The sequence below is a fragment of the Melospiza melodia genome, chromosome 3 (genome assembly GCF_035770615.1).
Source record: "Melospiza melodia melodia isolate bMelMel2 chromosome 3, bMelMel2.pri, whole genome shotgun sequence".
Classification (NCBI taxonomy): Eukaryota; Metazoa; Chordata; class Aves; order Passeriformes; family Passerellidae; genus Melospiza; species Melospiza melodia.
In genome coordinates, this window is record NC_086196.1 from 125,755,524 (window position 1) to 125,775,722 (window position 20,199).

At 43.5% G+C, this 20,199-nt stretch overlaps 1 protein-coding gene across 1 annotated transcript in view; it reads right to left on the reverse strand.

Annotated features, from left to right (window-relative positions):
* Positions 1-14,645: 14,645 nt before the first annotated feature.
* LOC134416390 (gamma-aminobutyric acid receptor subunit rho-2) overlaps positions 14,646-20,199 on the reverse strand; it is a 34,929-nt gene continuing 29,375 nt past the window's right edge. Inside the window, exon 9 of the mRNA XM_063153004.1 lies at positions 14,646-18,341. Within this exon, the coding sequence (XP_063009074.1) occupies positions 18,033-18,341 (309 nt within the window). The 3' untranslated portion in view covers positions 14,646-18,032. The remainder of the gene's footprint in view (positions 18,342-20,199) is intronic.

The following is a 20,199-nucleotide window of genomic DNA, read 5'->3' on the forward strand; positions in this document are numbered from 1 at the left end:
ATTTTAACTCTGTTTTTGTGCTTGTTCCAGCTGCCTGCCTGTGTCAACACAGACACACAAACACCAAACACACTCACACAAAATCCTTATTTGCATTAAATATGTATCATTGCACAGTTGATACTCCCACTTTTGTTATATTAGCTAGCAGAGTGCCTAATGCTAATCTGCCAGAGCCCAATTGTTCTCTATTTGTTTAACTACATCTGCTAATAAAAGGGTAAATATGGTGATGCTGATATGTAGTCTGTCTTTCAAACCTCATTCATCCCTCATGTCTGGGATGTTTGGATCTCTGTGCATGGCAGTGATCAGCACAAAAGGTTCCTTTCCTCCTTCCAGCTCTCACTCAGCTCATATTTTTAATTGACAATCTTACCGCATGCATTTTCAGCCTGACTGAATTCTCATGTAATTCTGTCTTCAAATATATTGTATTAATATCTTGGACTTTTGGTCTTTTCACCTCTTAAAATGTTCTTCTCAAAAGGTTTTTTAACTTTTGTTTGTTGGAAATATTTACTTACATATTTTCCCCTTGTCTAACTCTAGTTCTTCACTGAGCTGACCTTTTCAGAAATCTTTTCTTGTAGTCTATTGGTGTAATTCCTAGCCCAATTCCTATTTCTTCTATTCTATTTTGCAGTTCTCCTTGTTTTTTATTACTTTTTTAAATGTTTGATATCCAGGTTATACCAGGATTTTACTTCTGACTAAAATGTACAGATACCTCTATATTTACTATAAATACCAGGGTAAATGTTCTGAGCTGGCCTTAAAATTTCTGCAGGCTCTGAAGTGAATAAACCATGCAGGCAAGAGAGGTTCAAAGGGCTGCTTTAGCTGGAATATTGTCTCAATGTTAATTTATTCAAGTGGGGAATAACAATGGTCACATTCCCATGTGACACTCTAAATCTCTTTGGCTCCACTTACAGGGCTTACAAATCCTAGATTTATTCCCCAAATCTCCTCTCCAAGACTCTAGTGCAGAGGCAGAGAAAATCTAGATATAACCCTAGGCAGTAAAAGCAGCCTTGGTAAGGCTGGTTCCAAGGAAAAATTATGGAACTTCAAATGGGCTTCCATTCCAGTCATTTTGGGAAGGAAAACGACATCTTGCAAAAGAGAAGAAAAAGGCTTACAAACACTCTGGAAAGGAGATATGATCAAATGAAATGCAATTTAAAAAACCAAAAAAAAACCCAGAAAATTGGGAGATTTCGTGACTACAAGAAGGTGGGAGAAAATGAGGTGCAGTGCAGAGGACCAAAACATACCAAAATTACCCTGACAGATGTTGTAGAGTCAGGGAAAAAATCAAGGAGGAAGACACAACTTTGAAGAGGAGATAGAAGGGACATTGCATGGATACTTAAAAAAAAAAAAAGAAAAAATCCAAAAAAATCAATCTTTCCCAAACTTAAATCCATCAAAATGCATGGCATACTATCAAGTGCAGGGACATTGACAAAAGCCTGCAAAAATGATCAATTAATTTCCCAGAAAGAGAGACAAAGGTTTTACAAACACTCTGGAAAGAAGATAGGATCAAATGAAGTACAATCCAAGGAAAATTAAAAAGGAATATGGGGAGATGTAGTGACTACAAGAAATTGGTCTGCAAGAAAATAAGGTGCAGTGCAAAGGACAAAAACCTGAAAAAAAATAACCTGACAGATGTTGCCAAAGCAGGGGAAAAAATAAAGCAGGAAGACAAAACTTTACAGAGAAGGTATGAGGGACATGGCATGGATACTTACAAGAAAAAAAAAAGAAAAAAACCTTGGACAAACTGAAAGTCATCAAAAGACATGGCTTGTCATCCAGTGCAGAGACACAGACCAAAGCTTGTCCCATTGATCCCCATTGAACACACAAGATTTACCATCCCTTGCGGAAAGAAAATAAAATTTACTTTCAAGAAGGGAAACGAAATCTAGCAAAATACAGAAGGAAGACATACACCTAAGGTTGTGGTTAGAGTCACAAAAAACACAGAGCCCAGAGCTCTAGGCATGCACCAGCTGTGAAAGGCATCCCAAGGGGATTGCAGAAGTGCCACAACATGGCTGCATCCTCAGGTTTTTCCAGGAAAATGCTAACCCTAGGCTGATTTACCTGCCTAGGGTTCAGATTAAGTTTATGATTAGTTTAGGGTTACGGTTATGCCTAGGGTTACTGTCTCAGAAACCACAAAGCCCTGAGCTGGAAGCAAACTGGAGCTGCAAAAGGCATCCCAAGGGAAGCACAGAAGTGCCATAACATGGCTGCCCCCACAGCTTTTTCCTAGGGACCATCCCTAACCCTAGCTCGATGTACCAGCCTAGGGTTAGGGTAAGAACTAGGGTAAGGGTTTTTCAAATCAGGAAGCTCTGAGCTCCTGGCCCACTGGAGCAGCAAAAGGCATCCCAAGGGGAGAGCAAAAGTGCCACAACATGACTGCCTCCACGGCTTTTTCCTTGAGACCAGTCTTAGCCCAAGGCTGCTTTTACTGCATAGGGTTAGGGTTACACCTAGGTTTAGGGTCTCAGAAACCACAGACCTCAGAGTGTGCAGTGTTCACTGGGGTTTTCAAATCAGGGAAGAGACGAGAGTGTTGACTCCATATTTCAGAAGGCTCAATTTATTATTTTATGATACTCATTGCATTAAAACTATACTAAAAGAATAGAAGAAAAAGTTCTCATCAGAAGGCTAGTCTAACAATAGAAATGAATGAATACAAAGGCAGCTGTCCCAGACTCTCTGTCCAAGCCACCCGTGCTGTGCTTGCCCATTAATTACAAACAAGCACGAGACCAATCACAGATGCACCTGTTGCATTCCAGAGCAGCAGATAATCATTGGTTACATTTGTTCCTGAGGCCTCTCAGCTTCTCAGGAGGAAGAAATTCTAAGGAAAGGACTTTCATAAAAAGATGTCTGCAACACTCAGATCAGTATCAATTGGGTGTATATGTACAAATCACAAACAGGACGGGACTGCTAGGGACATGCTTTGAACTGTTTTAGTTTTCAGCATCCGTCTCATTACATTGTTATGACAACGGGAAGATGCCATTTTACTTTTTTTTTTTCTTAGAGACTACAAGAAAGTGGTCTGGGAGAAAATGAGGTGCATTGCAAAGGACCAAAGCATGCAAAAACTAACCTCACCAATGTTGCCAAAGCAGGGGAAAATATCAAGGCAGAAGACATCTTTGAGGGGAAGATATGAGGGACATGGCATGGATACTTACAAAAAACAAACAAACAACCAAACCAAAACAAAAAAAAAAAAATACTTCCCCCAAGGGAAAGCCATAAAAAGGCATGGGATGCCATCAAGTGCAGGGACATGGACCAAAGCTTGCCAAAATTGATCCATTAAAATCCTGGGAAAAGAAAAGAAGGAGTTAAAAACACTCTGGAATGGAGATCCCAGCAAAGGAAATGCAATTAAAAACAAACCAAAAAAGGAGGAAGACACAGCTTTGAGGGAAGGATGTGAAGGACATGGCATGGATACTTCAAAAAAAAAAAAAAAAAAAAGAAAATGACAACTCAAAAATCAATCTTTTACAAAGTGAAAGCCATCAAAAGGCATGGCATGCCATCGTGTGCAGGGTGCCAAACATGCCAACAGAGTGCCAGATACTGATAATGAAGGTGTGCAGTGTCAGGCTTGTAACATGTTAGGCGAGCTGTGCTACAAAAGAAGTCAGCTATTTTTTGACGTTTTCCACATAATTTCACCACAGTTTCTTCTTTCCCTTCCTAACCAGGTCAATGCCAATTATATGAATCCATACATGTACCACTAATGCCATCATGTGTAGTGGCCATTGAAAAGAGACACTGAAATACATGAGCAAGCACAAGGCACATCACCAGGAGGACTGTGGCACAAAAAAAATCTATCAGAAAAGTTTCAGCAGTTCACCAAGGTGGAATACATGGAAGAGGCAGTACTTACATGGTTTTATTTTCAGATAAAATAGAAAAAAAATGGATGTACACTTTGTTGCAAGCACATCATCAGATAGCAGACTTTAAAAAGTATTAGATAGACTATAGAAGAGGAAAGCCTTGTCAAAAACACAAACATAATTAATACAGTCCTTGCTATGACCATTTTGGTTTCTCACATCACTGATTTCTGCACATATTTCTTCTTCCACACACTTATCCTCTTTAGCCTCTCACAGCCAGCGCATTCCCTAGTTCAACCTCTTGCTCTCAATCCATGGCACATCCAAGCCAGAGTAAGCAGAAGTGAACAAGCTGCAGCAGGACAGCGCGGCCCTGAGCAGCTGCCTGTCCCCAGGACTTGTGTCCCCATCAGAACTGCCCCACTTCTGCCACCAGTGCCATTTGCTTGTGTCCCACCTGGGGACTGACCTCAGGGATGAGGCAGGATGGGGGTAGACCTCACACCTAACACTGCACAGACAGATTAAATCCTGGAATGGTGGTCAGGGGAAGAGAATCACCTGCAATTTTTCTTTCCATTAGAGCACAGAGACATGGAGGTTAAGGAAAAGAAAGAAGAAAATCTTGCTGTCATTCACTCTATTTTTTCATGTGTTTTTCCATCTGGAATACCAGCTTGGCATTCTTTCTTTGCCAGAGCCTCAAAAACTGCAATAGGCAGCTGCTTTAGGAAGCTACACCTCTCACCAAGAGTAGGTCTCTGCCTCTTGGAGCACAACCCAGGCAGTGGAACTGGCAGGGACATGGGAAGTGGTGGGGACAGGGTGACAGTCAGGTAGGCAGTGGCTGAGGCAGTGGTGCTGAGTGCTGGAGGCAGCAGCACAACACCAGGCAGTGGCAGTGCAGGCAGGCTCCTACCTGCTGGCCACAAGCAGTTCCACAGCCGCTTGTCCGAGCTGCCCGGTGCCACCCTGTTATCGTATATAGTGCAAGAGTTCTACTGTCATTATATTGCAAGGGTTCCATATTGCTAGAGTTCCATACCTCCTTGGTGTTTCTTGTAGGCAACTCCTCTACACACTGACACATCCTTGTCCTCACAGCAGCCAACTGACTCCAGTTCCCACCAATCCACTCTTTTATAACACTCTTCTAGTTGGCTACAGGTGTGGCCTGTTAACATCATGCCTTATCCTAATCTTTAGTAATTGGTTCAGCTGCAACTCTTTAGGGGATAAGATTACATTCTATACCACCTTCATTTACCCATACTGTGTCCCCCTACACCACCCCAGCAGATGAGGACCTCGCACAAGTGACCACGCTGTAAAGCTCTGGGGCCAGGGTGGGTCAGCGGGGAGGTCTGTGTCTTGAAGTTTAGTGCATCAGGGGAGTTTATCCCAGCATGAAAGAGACTATAAACAGATGTGTGTTTGTATCTGGAAGGAAATGATATCTTCCTGACAGCCTCTGAGGCTAGGGAAAAGGATGCTCACTGCTCAGGGTGGGGGAAGTGTGAAATAAGATCCAGATTGCTACAGCCCACACTCGCTCCAATGTGTGGGTAACTGGAGGCTTCAGGAGAGTAGCTAGGGGGTTCCCATGGGTGGTAAAACTCACCCAAAGATGCAAAAAAATCCCCAAAATAAAATACATCTATCCCTCCTTCTTCACTCCCTCTTCAAAAGGCATCACTCTCTAGCTGTGGAAAGCTGCCTAGCATTAATGGCTTTGGTTTAAATAGCAGTTTTTCTTTCCTCCATTGAACTCTCAGGCACCAGAAAATGGGCTCTGATTTCTTAGGCTAAATCCTTCCTACTCCCTCTCTGGCAACTGTGAATTTGTTATCAGAGGTTTGATACTAATAGTATTTGAATGGTTTATGTTTAAAGGAAAATAATGTCATTATTTCAGAGAGAAATCCAGAGCTAATAGAAGGGGGATAGTGGTTTGAGATGCTCTGGGCAAGGACCCAAAAAGCAGACTATTAGCATGGGTAGTAGCAAGTTTATGGCTTTGCAGCACAGCATGCTGATGTCAGTCCAGAAACAGTCCAGGAAGATCAGGAATCTTCTCCAGAAATTCAGTCTGTGGTATGTAGGAGAACAATGGATGATGTTTGTGCTGAACATATAAAGCATAACATGTATGGGAACATATCATGCCTTTTCCATGATTGTCATCAGTGGCCAGTGCAGGGTGTCCTATGCTACCACCCAGAGCTGAGCTCTGAGAATGCTGTTTCTCCAACATAAAAAAAAAAAAAAAGAAAAACAATCTTCCCCTTTACAATAAAATGTTTCTTTTCATTGAAAGCTTTTCAAACCTTTTCCTTCTGTTGACTTTCTTCATTTCTCCAGCTTCTGAGCAAAGGCTGGGCAAAGAAACTAAATAAAAGCCAAAAAATATAGAGCAGACATATCTAAAGCAGCATGTTTCAAGACAGAATATGTTGGTGAACTTTTCTTTAAGATTCCTTTATTTTAAAATTGCAAAACTCAAGATTATGTTGAGATTTCTAAAAAAGGTTGTCTGGGGTTTTCTTGTGTTTTTCTAGTGCTGGAGGTTGTTATTAATCTGTACATGCTTTTTGCACATGTTTTCTCTAGCTCCTTATGAGAGCTTATCTCTCCATTTGACATTAAAGACATTGTCCAGCGTGCCAGAGCCAAAAGAGCAATTAACTATCTTCAGACTGGCATCCCTTTAACAGTAACCTCTTTCATAGCCCAGACAAAGTACTAGAAAACATTCAGCATTTTTGAGAGATGATTAAGATGATCTAATGGGGCTGTTTCAACTCTGATGTCAATAATTTGATGTTTTCATCTCGTTGCTCACTTTGTGTTGGTGTCACAAATTTTCTCTTGGTTATAAATGTGTCCTGTAATTGCCATTATAGCATATGCAGAGTTGTCCATGAGCAAAACACAGTTGGATTTTGCATTGTGCTGAGAAGCATAAAGTTGCTTAGGGACTTAACTGGTAAAAAAGTCTCAGAGAGGGGCAGTTGACCACTTTATCTGCTCACATTAGTACCCAACCCACATTGCTTGCATGGCAGCCTGCTGGGAAGCTTCCTTTGCACACCCAGGTACTGTCAGCTGAGAGACCTTTGGTTGTTAGGGACTTCTGGCCATGTATTCCCTGGGCAGCAGCCCCGTGGGGCCTTTTTCCACCCCTCTCGTGGGCCACAGTGTGTAGTTTAGGCTGCAGAGCAGTTTGGGGTGCTGCTCTCTGGGCTGTTGTGTTGGAAGTACAGTTGTGGTGCCCTGTCCTCCCATCCTCAGGAGCTGGGGAGATGGCCATCATCTTCCCTCCCCCACATGAGAACAGGGCTCTTCCTTAACACCAGTGTACATAAATAGCAAAGTCTTTAAGGAGCCTTTTCAATAGAAATCTGCAGCGTTCAGCCTCACTCGTGTACCTCGCTCTGGCCACGCTGCTCAGCTGCAAATTCAATCACCTGCTGCACCTCTTTTGAAGTCTCTGCCTGTGACAGTATCTCTGCCACCAGCCTTTCTCCCTGTTTGAAGTCCTTTGCCTGCACAGAGCTTACTTTGTTCTCGCACTTCTTACAGATTTAATCTGTTTTCTGCAGCTTGGCATCACTGCAGAAACACAAGGTGAAACAGAAAAGAGATGAAAGAAAGCTCCAGGATCTGAGAGATCCCATTTTACCTGCTGAGCATCCCTGCTGCTCAGGAGATATGGGTCTCCTTTGCCTTCTCCTGTTCATGTGTCACAAGCTGTGGAGCTTCTCCTGTTTTATGCACATTTATTTTGTGTAAGTCAGTGTTCCATAAAAGATAAGATGCTGAAGCAAAATCGAATAATTCTTGCTTTAAGACATTATTTTAAAATACCTCGGCTCATCAGTAAATTAGTAGGAAGATTCTTATCAGATAATGAATAAAACTAGATGTAGTAGGAAAACAGACCTCACAATTACAAATTGCCTTCCTGCATGTGAAGCAGCTTTATTGTATCCATGCCCTTAGGACACAGGGTAAACAACAGTGATTTTACTTTTTAACTGGTAATTACTGATGCTATTTATTGGTTTTCCAGGGGATTTAGCTTTTCAGTGAGTTTAGCTTTTGGTCCCACAACTTTGGCAGAATATCCCAGACCCTCTGCTGGGGTGGGTGCAAGCACCTCTGCAAGTTCCCTCTGCGAGGGTGACACTGGCACAGCCTGGAGAGAAGGTGACACCTGTGGCATGGCCCAGGAGCCAGTAGCTAAGGCATCATCTCAGGGAATGCCTCAAGGGAGGGAGAGGAAAATCCATGAGTCAGTGGAATGCCTTGCAAGTGGAATAAAGGTCCTGGGAGCCTCCTGACGGCTGCAAGGGTGAAAGTTTCTGTGTGTGCATCCACTGCAGCATCGGCTGCCTGGATCTGGGCAGCTGCTCTGTCCCCTGCCAAAACCCCTGCTGCTTAAGCTGCCTTTGACCTCCCGCTTTTCACAGCCCATCTCACAGCCCGGTTCAGCTGCACTCCTGCTCCTTGCACCTCTCTCCTTTGACACAAACACCCCAAACCCCCGTGGCTGAGTCAGGGGGTCGGCACCATCCCTCCAGCTGTGAGAGCCTTGGTGTGTCCCTACACATCTTCTGCATCCCTGGGGCAAAGGTCCACACAGTGCCCTTCTCCTGCCTCACACCGCCTCCTCTGCCACATCTGCACCACCAGGCCATGGTGTAACAAATTGTACTCTTTAGGAAACAAGCTCAGCACTCCTGGAATTAGTATCTGAGTGATGCTGGCTGAATCATAACTTTTAAAAAATAGCAGGGTTTGGGGTTTTTTGTCTATTTTTCCCACAGAGAAACAAAGCCGGATTTAAAGGTCTGCTGTGGGTGGATGATTGCAACCCTTGATCCCCAGCCAGAAGCATTACATTACATAAAGAGTTTTTTTCTTCATTAAGAATTAATCTGTGCTAACCAACTGTCAGCTGCTGGTAAAGACCCTTTATTAACATGCTGCCCTTTCTGGACCAGGGGCATTTAACTGACTTATTACATTAGATGTAATATGAAAATGCACTTATCCATATCCCAGGCATTCACGTGGCCCAGCTTTCCTCCTGTCTGCCCACGCCTGTGCTGGTGCAGAGGAGGCAGGGCAGCCAAGCAGGGCAGGGCAGAGCCTCACCATCCTCCTGCCTCCTGCTGCATGGCTGCAGGGTGAAACCTCCAGCTGATGAAAGAGACCTGTCTGTAAAAGGTCCTGCTTTGGATTATACTTGGGAGCGTTAGTTGCCTCCATGTCAGGAATCAAAGTTTGCAGCAATGCCGTAGGCATGGAAAAGCCCTTCTATGCATTTATGGAATGCATGACTTCATTGATGGTCAGGTCATTGGTTTATTCTGCCTGGTGGGAGTTTTTTAGATGTGCAAAATGTGTCCCTTCTGGGCTACCAGGTAATCTTAACAGGTGTTATGGAAAAGCTGGGACTGCTGTTTGTGAAACCACCTCTCCGCAGTATAATTAAACATTTCATGAAATAGATGAAAAACATATACGCAAAAAAAACCCCAAGCAAACCAAAAGAAAACCAACCAAGAAAAAAAATGAAATTCCTATCTTAAATCATACCACTTCTGGAGAAGGAAATGGTGGATGCCAGCAGGGCTTGTGTAACTTGATAGCATTAGGACAAGGGGAAACAGTTTAAACAGAGAGATGGTAGGTTTAGATTAGACATTAGGAAGAAATTCTTTACTGTGAGGGTGGTGAGGCACTGGAGCAGGTTGCCCAGAGAAATTGTGGATGCCCCAATCCTGTAGATGTTCAAGGCCAGGTTGGATGGGGCTTTGGGTGACCTGATCTAGTGGAAGGTGTCCCTGCTCATGGCAGGGGAGTTGGAACAAGATGGTCTTTAAGGTCCCTTCCAACCCAAACCATTCTGGGATTGAAGTAAGGCTGTTGTGAGATTTTCCTGTAAAAAAACTGAGGAACTCTGAGGAGGATCTCAGACAAAGTGGAGGCCACTTAGTCCAGGGAAGTGAAGAGCAGGAGAAACATGAGATGTATCTGCACAAATTTAGGTACATAAACTGTGCATAAACTTTACTTCATACCCACAGGGCTTAACAGACCCAGCAAGGGGGATTCAGCTGGGTTATCGGTGAAAACTTCCTAATTTTAAGGCTGGTACCCCTGGTAGGTACTCCCTGGGGAGGCTGTGGTATTGCAGGTTTTTAAGAGCAGTCTGCATGTGCCCCTGACAGAAATGGTTTAAATGTGGCCAATGATGCCTTCAGGCACAGGAACCTCGGCTGCCTGGTCCCTCCCAGCCCTGTTTGGCCTGAGTGTTGTGGCAGCACTTGGCAAGGCAGCCTTGTCCTGGTGGTGGGGACATGCCCCAGGACCATCAGTCCTTGGCCAAAAAGGTGTCAGTGCTGGAGCTGTGCTGAGCCTCTCTGTGCTGTGCCTGAGACCTGGCTGAGCCCTAGATCCAAGTGCATGTACTCCACCCAAGCACTGGGAACCCAGCTCAGCAGCCTCACCCTCCTTGTTCTTCCTGATCATTGACAAGCATTTTTCAGCCTCTTTCTCTCTTCGGCTTGTTTCTGGGTGACTCCTGATCTCCTGTCACAGCCTTATGGGGAGCAGAAACAAGGATCAGTGTAGACACCAGGAGGCAGTTGTGGGGGTGTCTGCTTGGCAGCAAGTGCACGTGAAGCCTTTCACTCCATGAGCTGCTCTACTGACAGCAGAAGGTGAGGAGGCTGCAGTGGGAGATGGATGAGCTGCTTGAGGTGTTGAGAGACTTCCAGGTTCAGGGAGGCAGCTGGGAAGTGATACTGGGGCAGTTTAACACCACAGTGTCTGGATAGGCAGCTGAGCTCGGAGACTCATGAGATACTAACGTTGAGGCATTCTGCTCCATACAGGCTGAGCCAGGGCCCAGAGACTGGAGTCCAAGTCCAAGTCCATGCCTTGGGCTGGCCATGAAGTTTTGGGGCAGCCTCCGTTCTGGAAATGGATGTGCCTGGAAGCAACTGTGAGCATTTTATAGTTTAGGTGGCAGCTTAGCAGCATGGGATAGAGTGACTGAGGAATGAAACTCTGGGTCTAAGGTTTATCCTGGGTGGCTGCTCCCATGCTGGAGTCATGGCTCCTCTCACCATTGTGTGTTGAGCATCCACACAGCCTTGATTGAGACCTGAAGTGAAAGTAAGACTAGGACTTCTTTCTGAGGCTGCCTCCTCCTCTGTGAAATCAGAAATTTTTAATTAAAATTTAAAATTTTAATTTTTATTATTTTTACAAGGCTGTTTTACCTCTTCCCGATTAAATTGCTTCAACTAATTGGATTCACATGGTAAGAAAACCTTACTGAGTTTGTATTTGTGAGTCAGCCTCAATGGTCCCATCCCTTGGCAGAGCACCAGCACAAAGATTTTGCACTGGAGCTGTTAGTCACTTATTTTGTCTTTTGTCACCAGCTGAGACGTGGGAAGAATACTGACGTTCTGTAATATTTACGTCAGCTGCCACAGAACTGAGGAGGAGAAGGCATTAACGTTACAGCTGTGATTAAGGAAAAGCTGGAGAACCAAGGAGCAGCTAATGGCTTGGCAAAATACTGCCTTTGACTCAGCCACAAAAATACTTTCATTTGTGAGGGAGGACTTTTTTCCTCTTCTTGCCTCTTTCCCTACTTTTTCTTCTTTTTGAAAGGAAGCCATGTTCTGCTAAGCACAGCTGCATCTGCAGGAGGGCGAGTAAGAGGAGGGGAGAGCCCTTCCTTGGGAGACTGAGCATGGGGAAGGGGAAACTGATGGACAGCATTGTTCCTGGGCAGCATCACTGCAGGGTCACCACCAGCTCCAGGCATTCCAGTACCGGTTAATGAGGTACAGAACCACACACAGAGCTCCTGCCCCAGCCTTACTCTGTGTGAGCAGTAGTGAAGGTTCATGGCAGCTCAGGAAGTGCCATTTCCATTTAGCAGCTCAGCTCAAAATTGAATTGCATCTTCTCTGTCATTTAGAGCACATAGTGCCCAAGAGCCTGGGACAGATCATTGGACACCAAGTAATCAGCAGGGCCTCCCATTTCAATCCTTTCATTTGATTTCTGTTCATACACCAGCCCTTCTTCAAAACAAAGGAACTCTTCAAAGCAAGAGCTCCTCCTCATCTTCCTCTCCTAGGTCACCACTGATGAAAGGAAGGTCTGATGCAGCAGGAATCTGACAGGAAGATCCTGCAAACAGAGACCACTTTTTCAGACTGAGCACCAACCTCCCTCATGGATGGAACACACAGAGAGAGCCCCACCTCAGCCTCAGCATAAGAGAAACTTCTTTCAGTGTGCCACCCTGGGAGCACCTCAGAGACCTTTGGGGCAAGGGGACACTGACCCCAAAAATAAAGTAGTTCTTTACTGAGGCACAGAACTTGGACCAAGCCCTGAGGAAATGTCCTTTGTCACCTTCCCCAGGGCGGCAGTTGGCATCCATGGTGCCATCATGGATGGGGGCTGTGGTTAGGGTGATGACCACCTCGGTGGTTAGTGCCTCCAGGTCTGGCCAAGCAGGAGTTTCCTTTTCTTTGTTCTTCAGAGAGTCTTACAAAGTCCCCCCCAGCACCACCCCTAAGCACCCTGCCATACGTGTTAAATGTCAAGGCCTCTCTCTGGTGCAAATGATAGGATCTTTCTCCTGTGCAGCTCCTTGGAGAGCATCTTGTGCCCCTGCCCAACAGGTGAATAACTCTGCCTTTCCTCTTTTGTGAAACAGCAGCTCTCCTGAAACTCTAGATGCAAAATGAGCAGTATTTTAATGGAAGAGTAGTATTTTTACTTGGAGGCTGCTGCAATTACAATCTGTGCAGAGCACTGAAAGTCTCCTCCCATCTGTATCAATAAAAATGTGGTCATTATGCACCTTAATAAGAAAGGTTTAAAATTTCATGGTTGAAATTAATTTGGACCCTATTAAAAATCCAGATAAAATAGAAAGAGCCAGGAGGCTAGAGAGTTTTACAGCTCTAATGTTCTGTCCCGTTTCTCAAAATATATTTGTTCAAGTAATTCAAACTGTCATTACAATTAACTTGTCCTTTCATTTCCTGCTCTGAATTCCCTCTAAGCTAAACACACAATTTTCTTCTATAAATCTGCATGACAAGTAGAGCAGTAAAATCTTTCCTTCTTTTTTTCCACATCATTTATATGCATTTTGCATGGGTTGAGTTGCCAGGCATTTCTCCTAAGCTGATTTCTATGGTTGCAAGTGCACATATACACAATCAGGGACCCCTAAAACACTTGTGGAAGAGGTCCAGTTTGGACAACTGGCCAAAAGGAGTGTTCAGCATTTTCTCAAAGGGAGGAAATATTAAAAATCAGGTGTCAAATTATCTTTTAAGAGCTTTGCTCCTTGCTCTGGGGGAGTGGACAGTGCAGGACTGTCCTGATCCTTGGCTGCTTTGCAAAGGGAGGGCTGGGGCACACATTCCATGCCATGCAGTCCCCATCTCTTCAGTGCTGCAGGGACACACCTGGGAGCTGGGCATGTCTCTCTGTCTGGTGTGCAGGGGACTTTGCCTGGGGCTCCTATGTGAAACCCTGACCAAGGACCAGCTGATGGCACACCTGGCCAGAAGTGAGCCCAAACCTCTGGCCAGAATGGCTGCACCGCCTGCACTGCACCCTCTCATGGCTGCCTTGAGGCTCCTGGGGATCCCACCCCTTCTGGCAGAGGGTAACCTATTTGTGCCCAAATCAAGGAGTGCCACATGTGATGTGTGATTCCCAGGCACTTGGGAAAGTTGGCTGCCTTCACCCTTGCCTCCACAGCAGGCCCTGCTCCCCTGGTGGTTGCTCCTGTCCTTCCAAAAGAGCGGCACCTTTTCCATGCTTGTGCACAATTTCCCTTCTCTCTCATCTGAAATGATAATTCCTCTGACCAGGAAAGTAATGACCCTGATACATTATTTCAAATGTCATTTGTGCAAAGTAATTAATCAGCTTAATGTGAGACCGGATTACATTTTAATTTTAATAGTGCTAAATTCTTGCTGTTTTTAAAATGAATTTTCCTGCTCTTTTACATTTCAGCAGGGCAGTATCTCGCTTAGTTAGGCTGTACCTTGCTGTAATCTCTCCACTGTGGAAATATGACAGACAATAACCATTATTCAGTGGTTCAGGCATCAGCCTCACCCATGCACATTTATTTTAGTTCCATAGGTCTGCCTTAGGGATAATAGCTGTGATCTGGCAACTGGGACCTCGGAGCAGTTTTATCTTCCATTGGGAAGTGTGGAGACAATGTTTTCAAAGGCACAAAGCAGGAACTAAATGACAGGTTCTCATTTGTAGTCAGATGGAGATTGAGATACATACCTGCCACTTGCTCTTTTGAAAATGCGCCATTAACTGTAAAGCAATTATTAAACTTTCTTCAGTTGTGGTTTGCAGTTTTCACAAATGGTCTTCATAGTTTATAACTGTGATTAACAGCTCCATTTCTCAAAGAGCTTTGCATACTTCAAAGTACTCACATGCTTCCACTACAGTTCTTCCACCTTTTGAAATGGCTTTTTACTTGAAATCAATTACAAATGAGGTGTTTATTCAAATCCTTTGCCCCCGAGTATCAGCTTATAGGTAACAGATTTCCAGACAGAATTAAAATCACATTTTAAAGTTCACACCATGAAATTGACTCTTTTCCACTCTTTCCATCTGTTATTTTATTACCAGGTTTGATTACAGCAATCAGCACAGTGGATTGTACCCACTGCACAAGTTTAGCATCCATATTGCTTGTATCCTTCTCAATACCTCCTTTTTCAGAAAAATAATGTAAGAGAACCCATGTTTTTGCCAATACCTCATCTCTTGGTCCCTGACTGACAATAAGAGCCTTTTTTCCATTCAACATAGTAAGTTTTCTGGGCATAATAAATGATAATTTACATACAATATGTTACAATTTCACATATGGGCACTATTGAACATAGGTGCACATCCCAGTGTCTTCCTTGGCTATACATTATGCTTGCACACACATTATACATATGTGCACATATCTATACAGTTGCTTTTTCTCAAAGACATTATTTGGTTAGAAGTAAAATTACAATGGAGCCAACCTAGAATGAGCAGAGCTGACATTTTCTCTCTTTGCAATTGGACCAAGTCGTCCAGAGAACGCATTTTCACCAGTGGCCTCAATTTGCCCAAATCTCCTGTGCACTTGTGAAAATCCTCTCCTTCAGTGGGTTCATTGTCCATCTGCTCAGTGCTTCAGAGAACTGGGTTGTATCCATCAAAGAGCATTCAAGCCCAGCTTCAGGCACTCTCTCAATGCACTGGTTTTGGGATTTGGCAACTGGAGGTTAGACAATGCTCATGGAGTCCCTTGTAATCCAGGGGAAATCAAAGGTGAAATACATTGTCAATGCCACACTTCAAATATCTGCTCTAACTTCATGCCTAGCCACTCTCTTCTGAATAAACAGAAAAATACAATTCATAATGCTGACTGAAGGAGAAGACTTGGCTTTATTTGCATCTATACTTTTAATTTGGTGTTTCAATTAACAATGAGCTTAAGTAATGCCTAAGATAGAGGAGGGATTTTTTTTTTTTTTTGCTTTAGTGGAAAAACACCCTCTTGATGGTTTTACAGGCTGACAAAAGCAGACATCAATGTCTATCAGTTATGTACACATGCAAATAAAATAACAGTAAGGTATCCTCTCCAAAACATGCCTATTAGATATTAAAACTACTGGGAATGCTAGTACAAAGATGAGAGGACCTAAAGGACATCTTTGCCATCACGTAACTTCTAAGGGAACAGGAGGTGTAAAAAAAGAAATGGCAAAGTAAAGCACTAGGGCTTCCTGGGTATTGTATGCCAAGAGTCATTATTCGTTGACAGTCCTCACTTTTGGGCTGTTTGTCTACACTTATCCCTGGTTTAGTATCATTGGAGTGCAGGGGAGCTGTAACAGCATCATAAGGCAGGAGAGATACCTGCTTTCTTCCAGCTGGGCTGGTTCAGAGCATGCATTTGAAGAACTCACTGGTAACTAACACAAAACTGGATTCCCACTGGGTGGCCTGCTCAGAAATCATAGGCATGCCCCACACACGTGCTATCTAAGCCTGCTGAGCCCCTTATGAGGCAGGCACATCCTAGTGCTCCTCACTTCCCAGATGGAGGAGCTGAGGCACTGCGAGGTTAAATGGCACGTGCCGTGGGTAATGCCCAAAGACTGGCAAAACAGGGGCACAGGAACCAAGCTTCTCACTCCCTGAACTCTCTGGTGGCTTCATGCTGTAGTTGGGCTGCCTTTCCCTTTGCTGCAACTGTCCTGCTGCCAGCTGGAACATTGGCTCCTGTTTTACACTCAAAACTGCTAATGCTGAAGAATGCACTAATGCTTTAACCTAATGCTGAAGTTATGCCCAGGGTTTAACCTCTCAAAAGATGAGTGGTCTATTTCTTTAATATTTTTTGTGTCTTTCTGGTAGTGACCTCCATCTGTCGATGTGAGGCATATCCAGGTTTCAGCTCCATGAGCAATGAGTGGTAAATGCACTCTCCTGGTGGCTCAGGAGACAAGAGGCAGGCTAGGCAGTCCTGCCCCTCAGACACTGTCCTTCCTCTTCTTGCCAGCAACTTCAGGGCTGTGGTTTCTTACTTTTATGACCAGACAGAACTCCATTCATGTCAGTTATTAACATGGCTGATTAAAGAGGAGCATAGTTGTTAATTTTAGCTTCTCTCATCAAATTTGTTTCCTCTAAATCAGCTTGACTTAGGCAGTAATATTTGAGGCACAAGGGAAAACCTGGGTATGGCTGACAGCCAAGAGTTGACATTTCTCTGCTACTTTCTGCATCCCCTGAGATTTAGGATGTAAGAATTCCTGCTACGTAAGCAGAAAATTTCATGTGTTGACAAATAATTATGGTTACAGCAGTATTTTTGTTTGCTTTTTCTTTATTCTAACCTCAGTCCTGGCTCTTCACATGTCAAGCTCTGCCCCTACTGCTCAGCTTCAGCTTGGTAAACAAGTGTTTTGATATACATAATCTCCACGACAGCCAAAAAGTCATGGTGTTTTCTTAAAATAAGGAGCACACAAACCTGAGCATTGCTGTTGTGTTGCTATCATGTTTCTGCATTTGGGTTTTGCTGTCAGTGTTGTTAGCAAAGGAAAAGGAGATATCACAGGATAGGAAAAGAACTGCCAAGCACATAAGCGTGTTACAATGCTGTGCAGCATCTTCAAAGGACTTACATCAACCTTAGACCCACAGTGTTATCCCTGGCCATTTAATCTCTGACATGCCTCTGTTTCTGCAGAGAGGTTCTGGCAGACATGCGTCCCTTTTGATCCCAAATGCCTGAACAGAAGGGCATTGTGTTGACTGGGAGAGGCACATTGGGATGTACAGTTTGTCTGTGGGCTTCACTTTGTAATCTAGAAAAAAACCCTGACTCAAACATCCCACCTGTGCTCTGTAGCCAGCCCAGCTGATCCTGGCTGGCAAGCTGTCCTAGTGGTACTGATGAAGGTTCTGTCCAGACAGAAAGCAGAATCTGTACCCTTAAAGGAGGTGTTCTTCACAAAACAATGGAGAAAAGTTATGTTTATATGCCAAAGAGAAAAGAAAGTAATTTTCTCAAAAGTAAAGGAAAGCATTCAGTATCCTTACAGGAGAAGCACTGTCCAGACCTCCCCACACAAGTTGCATTTATTTAATTCCTTACAGCTCACATGAGCATTGTCTTTGGTTGTCCATTGCACAGCAGGCACCACCAGTGTGGCCAGCCCCAAACGAGCATCCAGCACTTTTGGCTGTATGGTGGACACGTATTTTCAAGTATGAGAAATGTCATGTGTCATAAAGCACACGTAAGCAGGGGGTGGGCTGGAAACCAACCAGCACAGAGAGTTCCTCCATGAGGCCTGCACATGCAATTGCCTCCTGTGGGATGTGTCCTCCCATTTACACTTCAAAGAAGCAATACAATAATCAGGTTTCTAGTTTTGTGTCCAGATTAGACCAAAAAAAAAGTACCAACAAAAGAGTGTTTTGTAGACATCTTCTGATTCAGAAGTGCTAGCATGCTTAGCTAAAGACAGACCAATATATCAAATTAAAAAATATATAGGTGCCTGGGAATATTAACCTTGAATATTTATCAATTGCATGAGTGTTCTGGATGATGCGCAAGCCCACGTGGCCCTTCAGGCCTCTCTTCCTTGATGAATTGGATTCATTGCTCATGGCTAGATGCACAACCATCTTTTCTGGTTTTTCCTCTTCTGCTGCCATCTGGTTTCTCGTGTACCCTGCCAGGCTGTTGGCATCAGATTCACTGTAGTTTCCATCCAGCATCATAGTTTTCGAGTGAGGTATTCCACACGAACACGAAAACTGGAGACATAAACAAGAAATATAGCTGAATATTGGAAAAACATGTAAGCAACCAAAATGATGCCTTTCTATTAACAGACAGCTTGTAAACAGTTGAGTTCAAAATTTTGATTGAGATATTTTAAGTTTCTCTTTGAACAAAGAGGTCTTTTTTTTTCTTGTTTTCAAAAGGAAGAAACAGGGTTTATCTCCACTGCTTGGACAAACAGATTCAGAAAATATTAGAAAAATGCTTTAGCAGACATATAGTCTAAGCAAAAGGTTTTCTTAGGTAGCTGTTGTTCAGCCTTACTGTCTTGTTATTCCTTATTACTCATTCTTTGTGTTTACAAATATTCATGGATAAGATGCAGTTTAATCTGTGGAAATGGCTTATCCAGTACATGTTACAGGAAGAAAAGGGCCAAGCTCTGCTTTTACAGATACATATGCTTTTTTCATAAATCTGATTTTAAACCAAGCAGAGGGCCAGCTAAAAGCATAATGTCAAATCCCAGTTGGAGCTAATAGCAAAACTTGTACTGACTTCAGCAGCACCAGTATGCATCCCACAAGTCCAAAAAATTCCAATGCATTCAGATAGAATTTTGAATAGAAGATGCAGTCTTTGACCATTCAAAACATTTTCCTGTCCCAGAATACGGATTATGTATTTGCATCCAATGAAAATGGACTCCAAAATGTCCTTTCTGTTAGGAGTTCCTGTCCCTGATTTCCTGCAGACCAATTTCCTTATCCAATACTCCACCAACTTTGATGTGCGGGTTTTCCAAGAACTTGTTTTCAAGCAAATGTTCAGCTAAAACAAATATATATATCTGAATACAGATATATGTAAAAATGTATATAAAATCAATATATTATATTCAGGATGCCATTGGAAAACCCTGCAGTTAAGGCTTTTCCTTTAAATTATTTAACCAACAGATCACATTGCTTATTGAAAACCTTAATATCAACCTAAGGATTGTTTCCCGTGTTCTTGGCATAACCAAAAGCTTTGGAATCAGCAGGTCATGTTCAGAAAAGCACGTCAAGTTAGTAACCGTCTTACTTTAATTTTTTTGATCCCTCCATGAGTACAGCTGAAGATCAAGTGGGTTTTAAGACATAGTTTATTCTAAGCAGGCACACTTTCAAAATCCCACACCCCAAAACTAACAAAACCAAACCAAGACAGAACAAAACCAGAGTGCAGCTCCCCAAAAAAAAGGACTGCTGTGATTTAACCTGACAAATAAGCATCATGCAGTCGCTGACAAATAAGCATCATGCAGTCGCTCACTCAACCCACCTTCCCCCCTGAACTTCAGAAGTTTGTGGAGAAGAATCAAATGTAAAACTTGTAGATCAAGATAAGAATAGTTTAATAATTGAAATGTGTTCCATGGTGTGGAATATCCCTTTGGCTCATTTGGGTCACCTGTCCTGGTCATGTTCCCTCCCAGCTTTTTTAGTTTACCTCTTCACTGGCAGAGAATGAGACACAAAAACATCCTTGACTCAGGATAAACACAATTTAGCAACAACATTAGTGTGTTACAACATTATTCTCACACTGAATTCAAAACACAGCACTGTACCAGCTACTGAAAAGAAACTAACTCTATGCCAGCCCAAACCAGAATAACAGCAAACAACACAAAACCCACCGGGGAGAATTACACATCAGGCTCTCCATCAGGAACTGACAGGTCCAGGAGATGGTGGCTGCCTGTGAGGGACAGCAGCTACAATAACAATCCAATTGCTGCAGGACTCAGCAGACAAAGCAATTCTGCAGATTTACTGTCAGCCCCCAGGTCAAATTAGAGTTCCCACGGCTTCATGAACATGTGATGAGTGCCACCTCTATGGA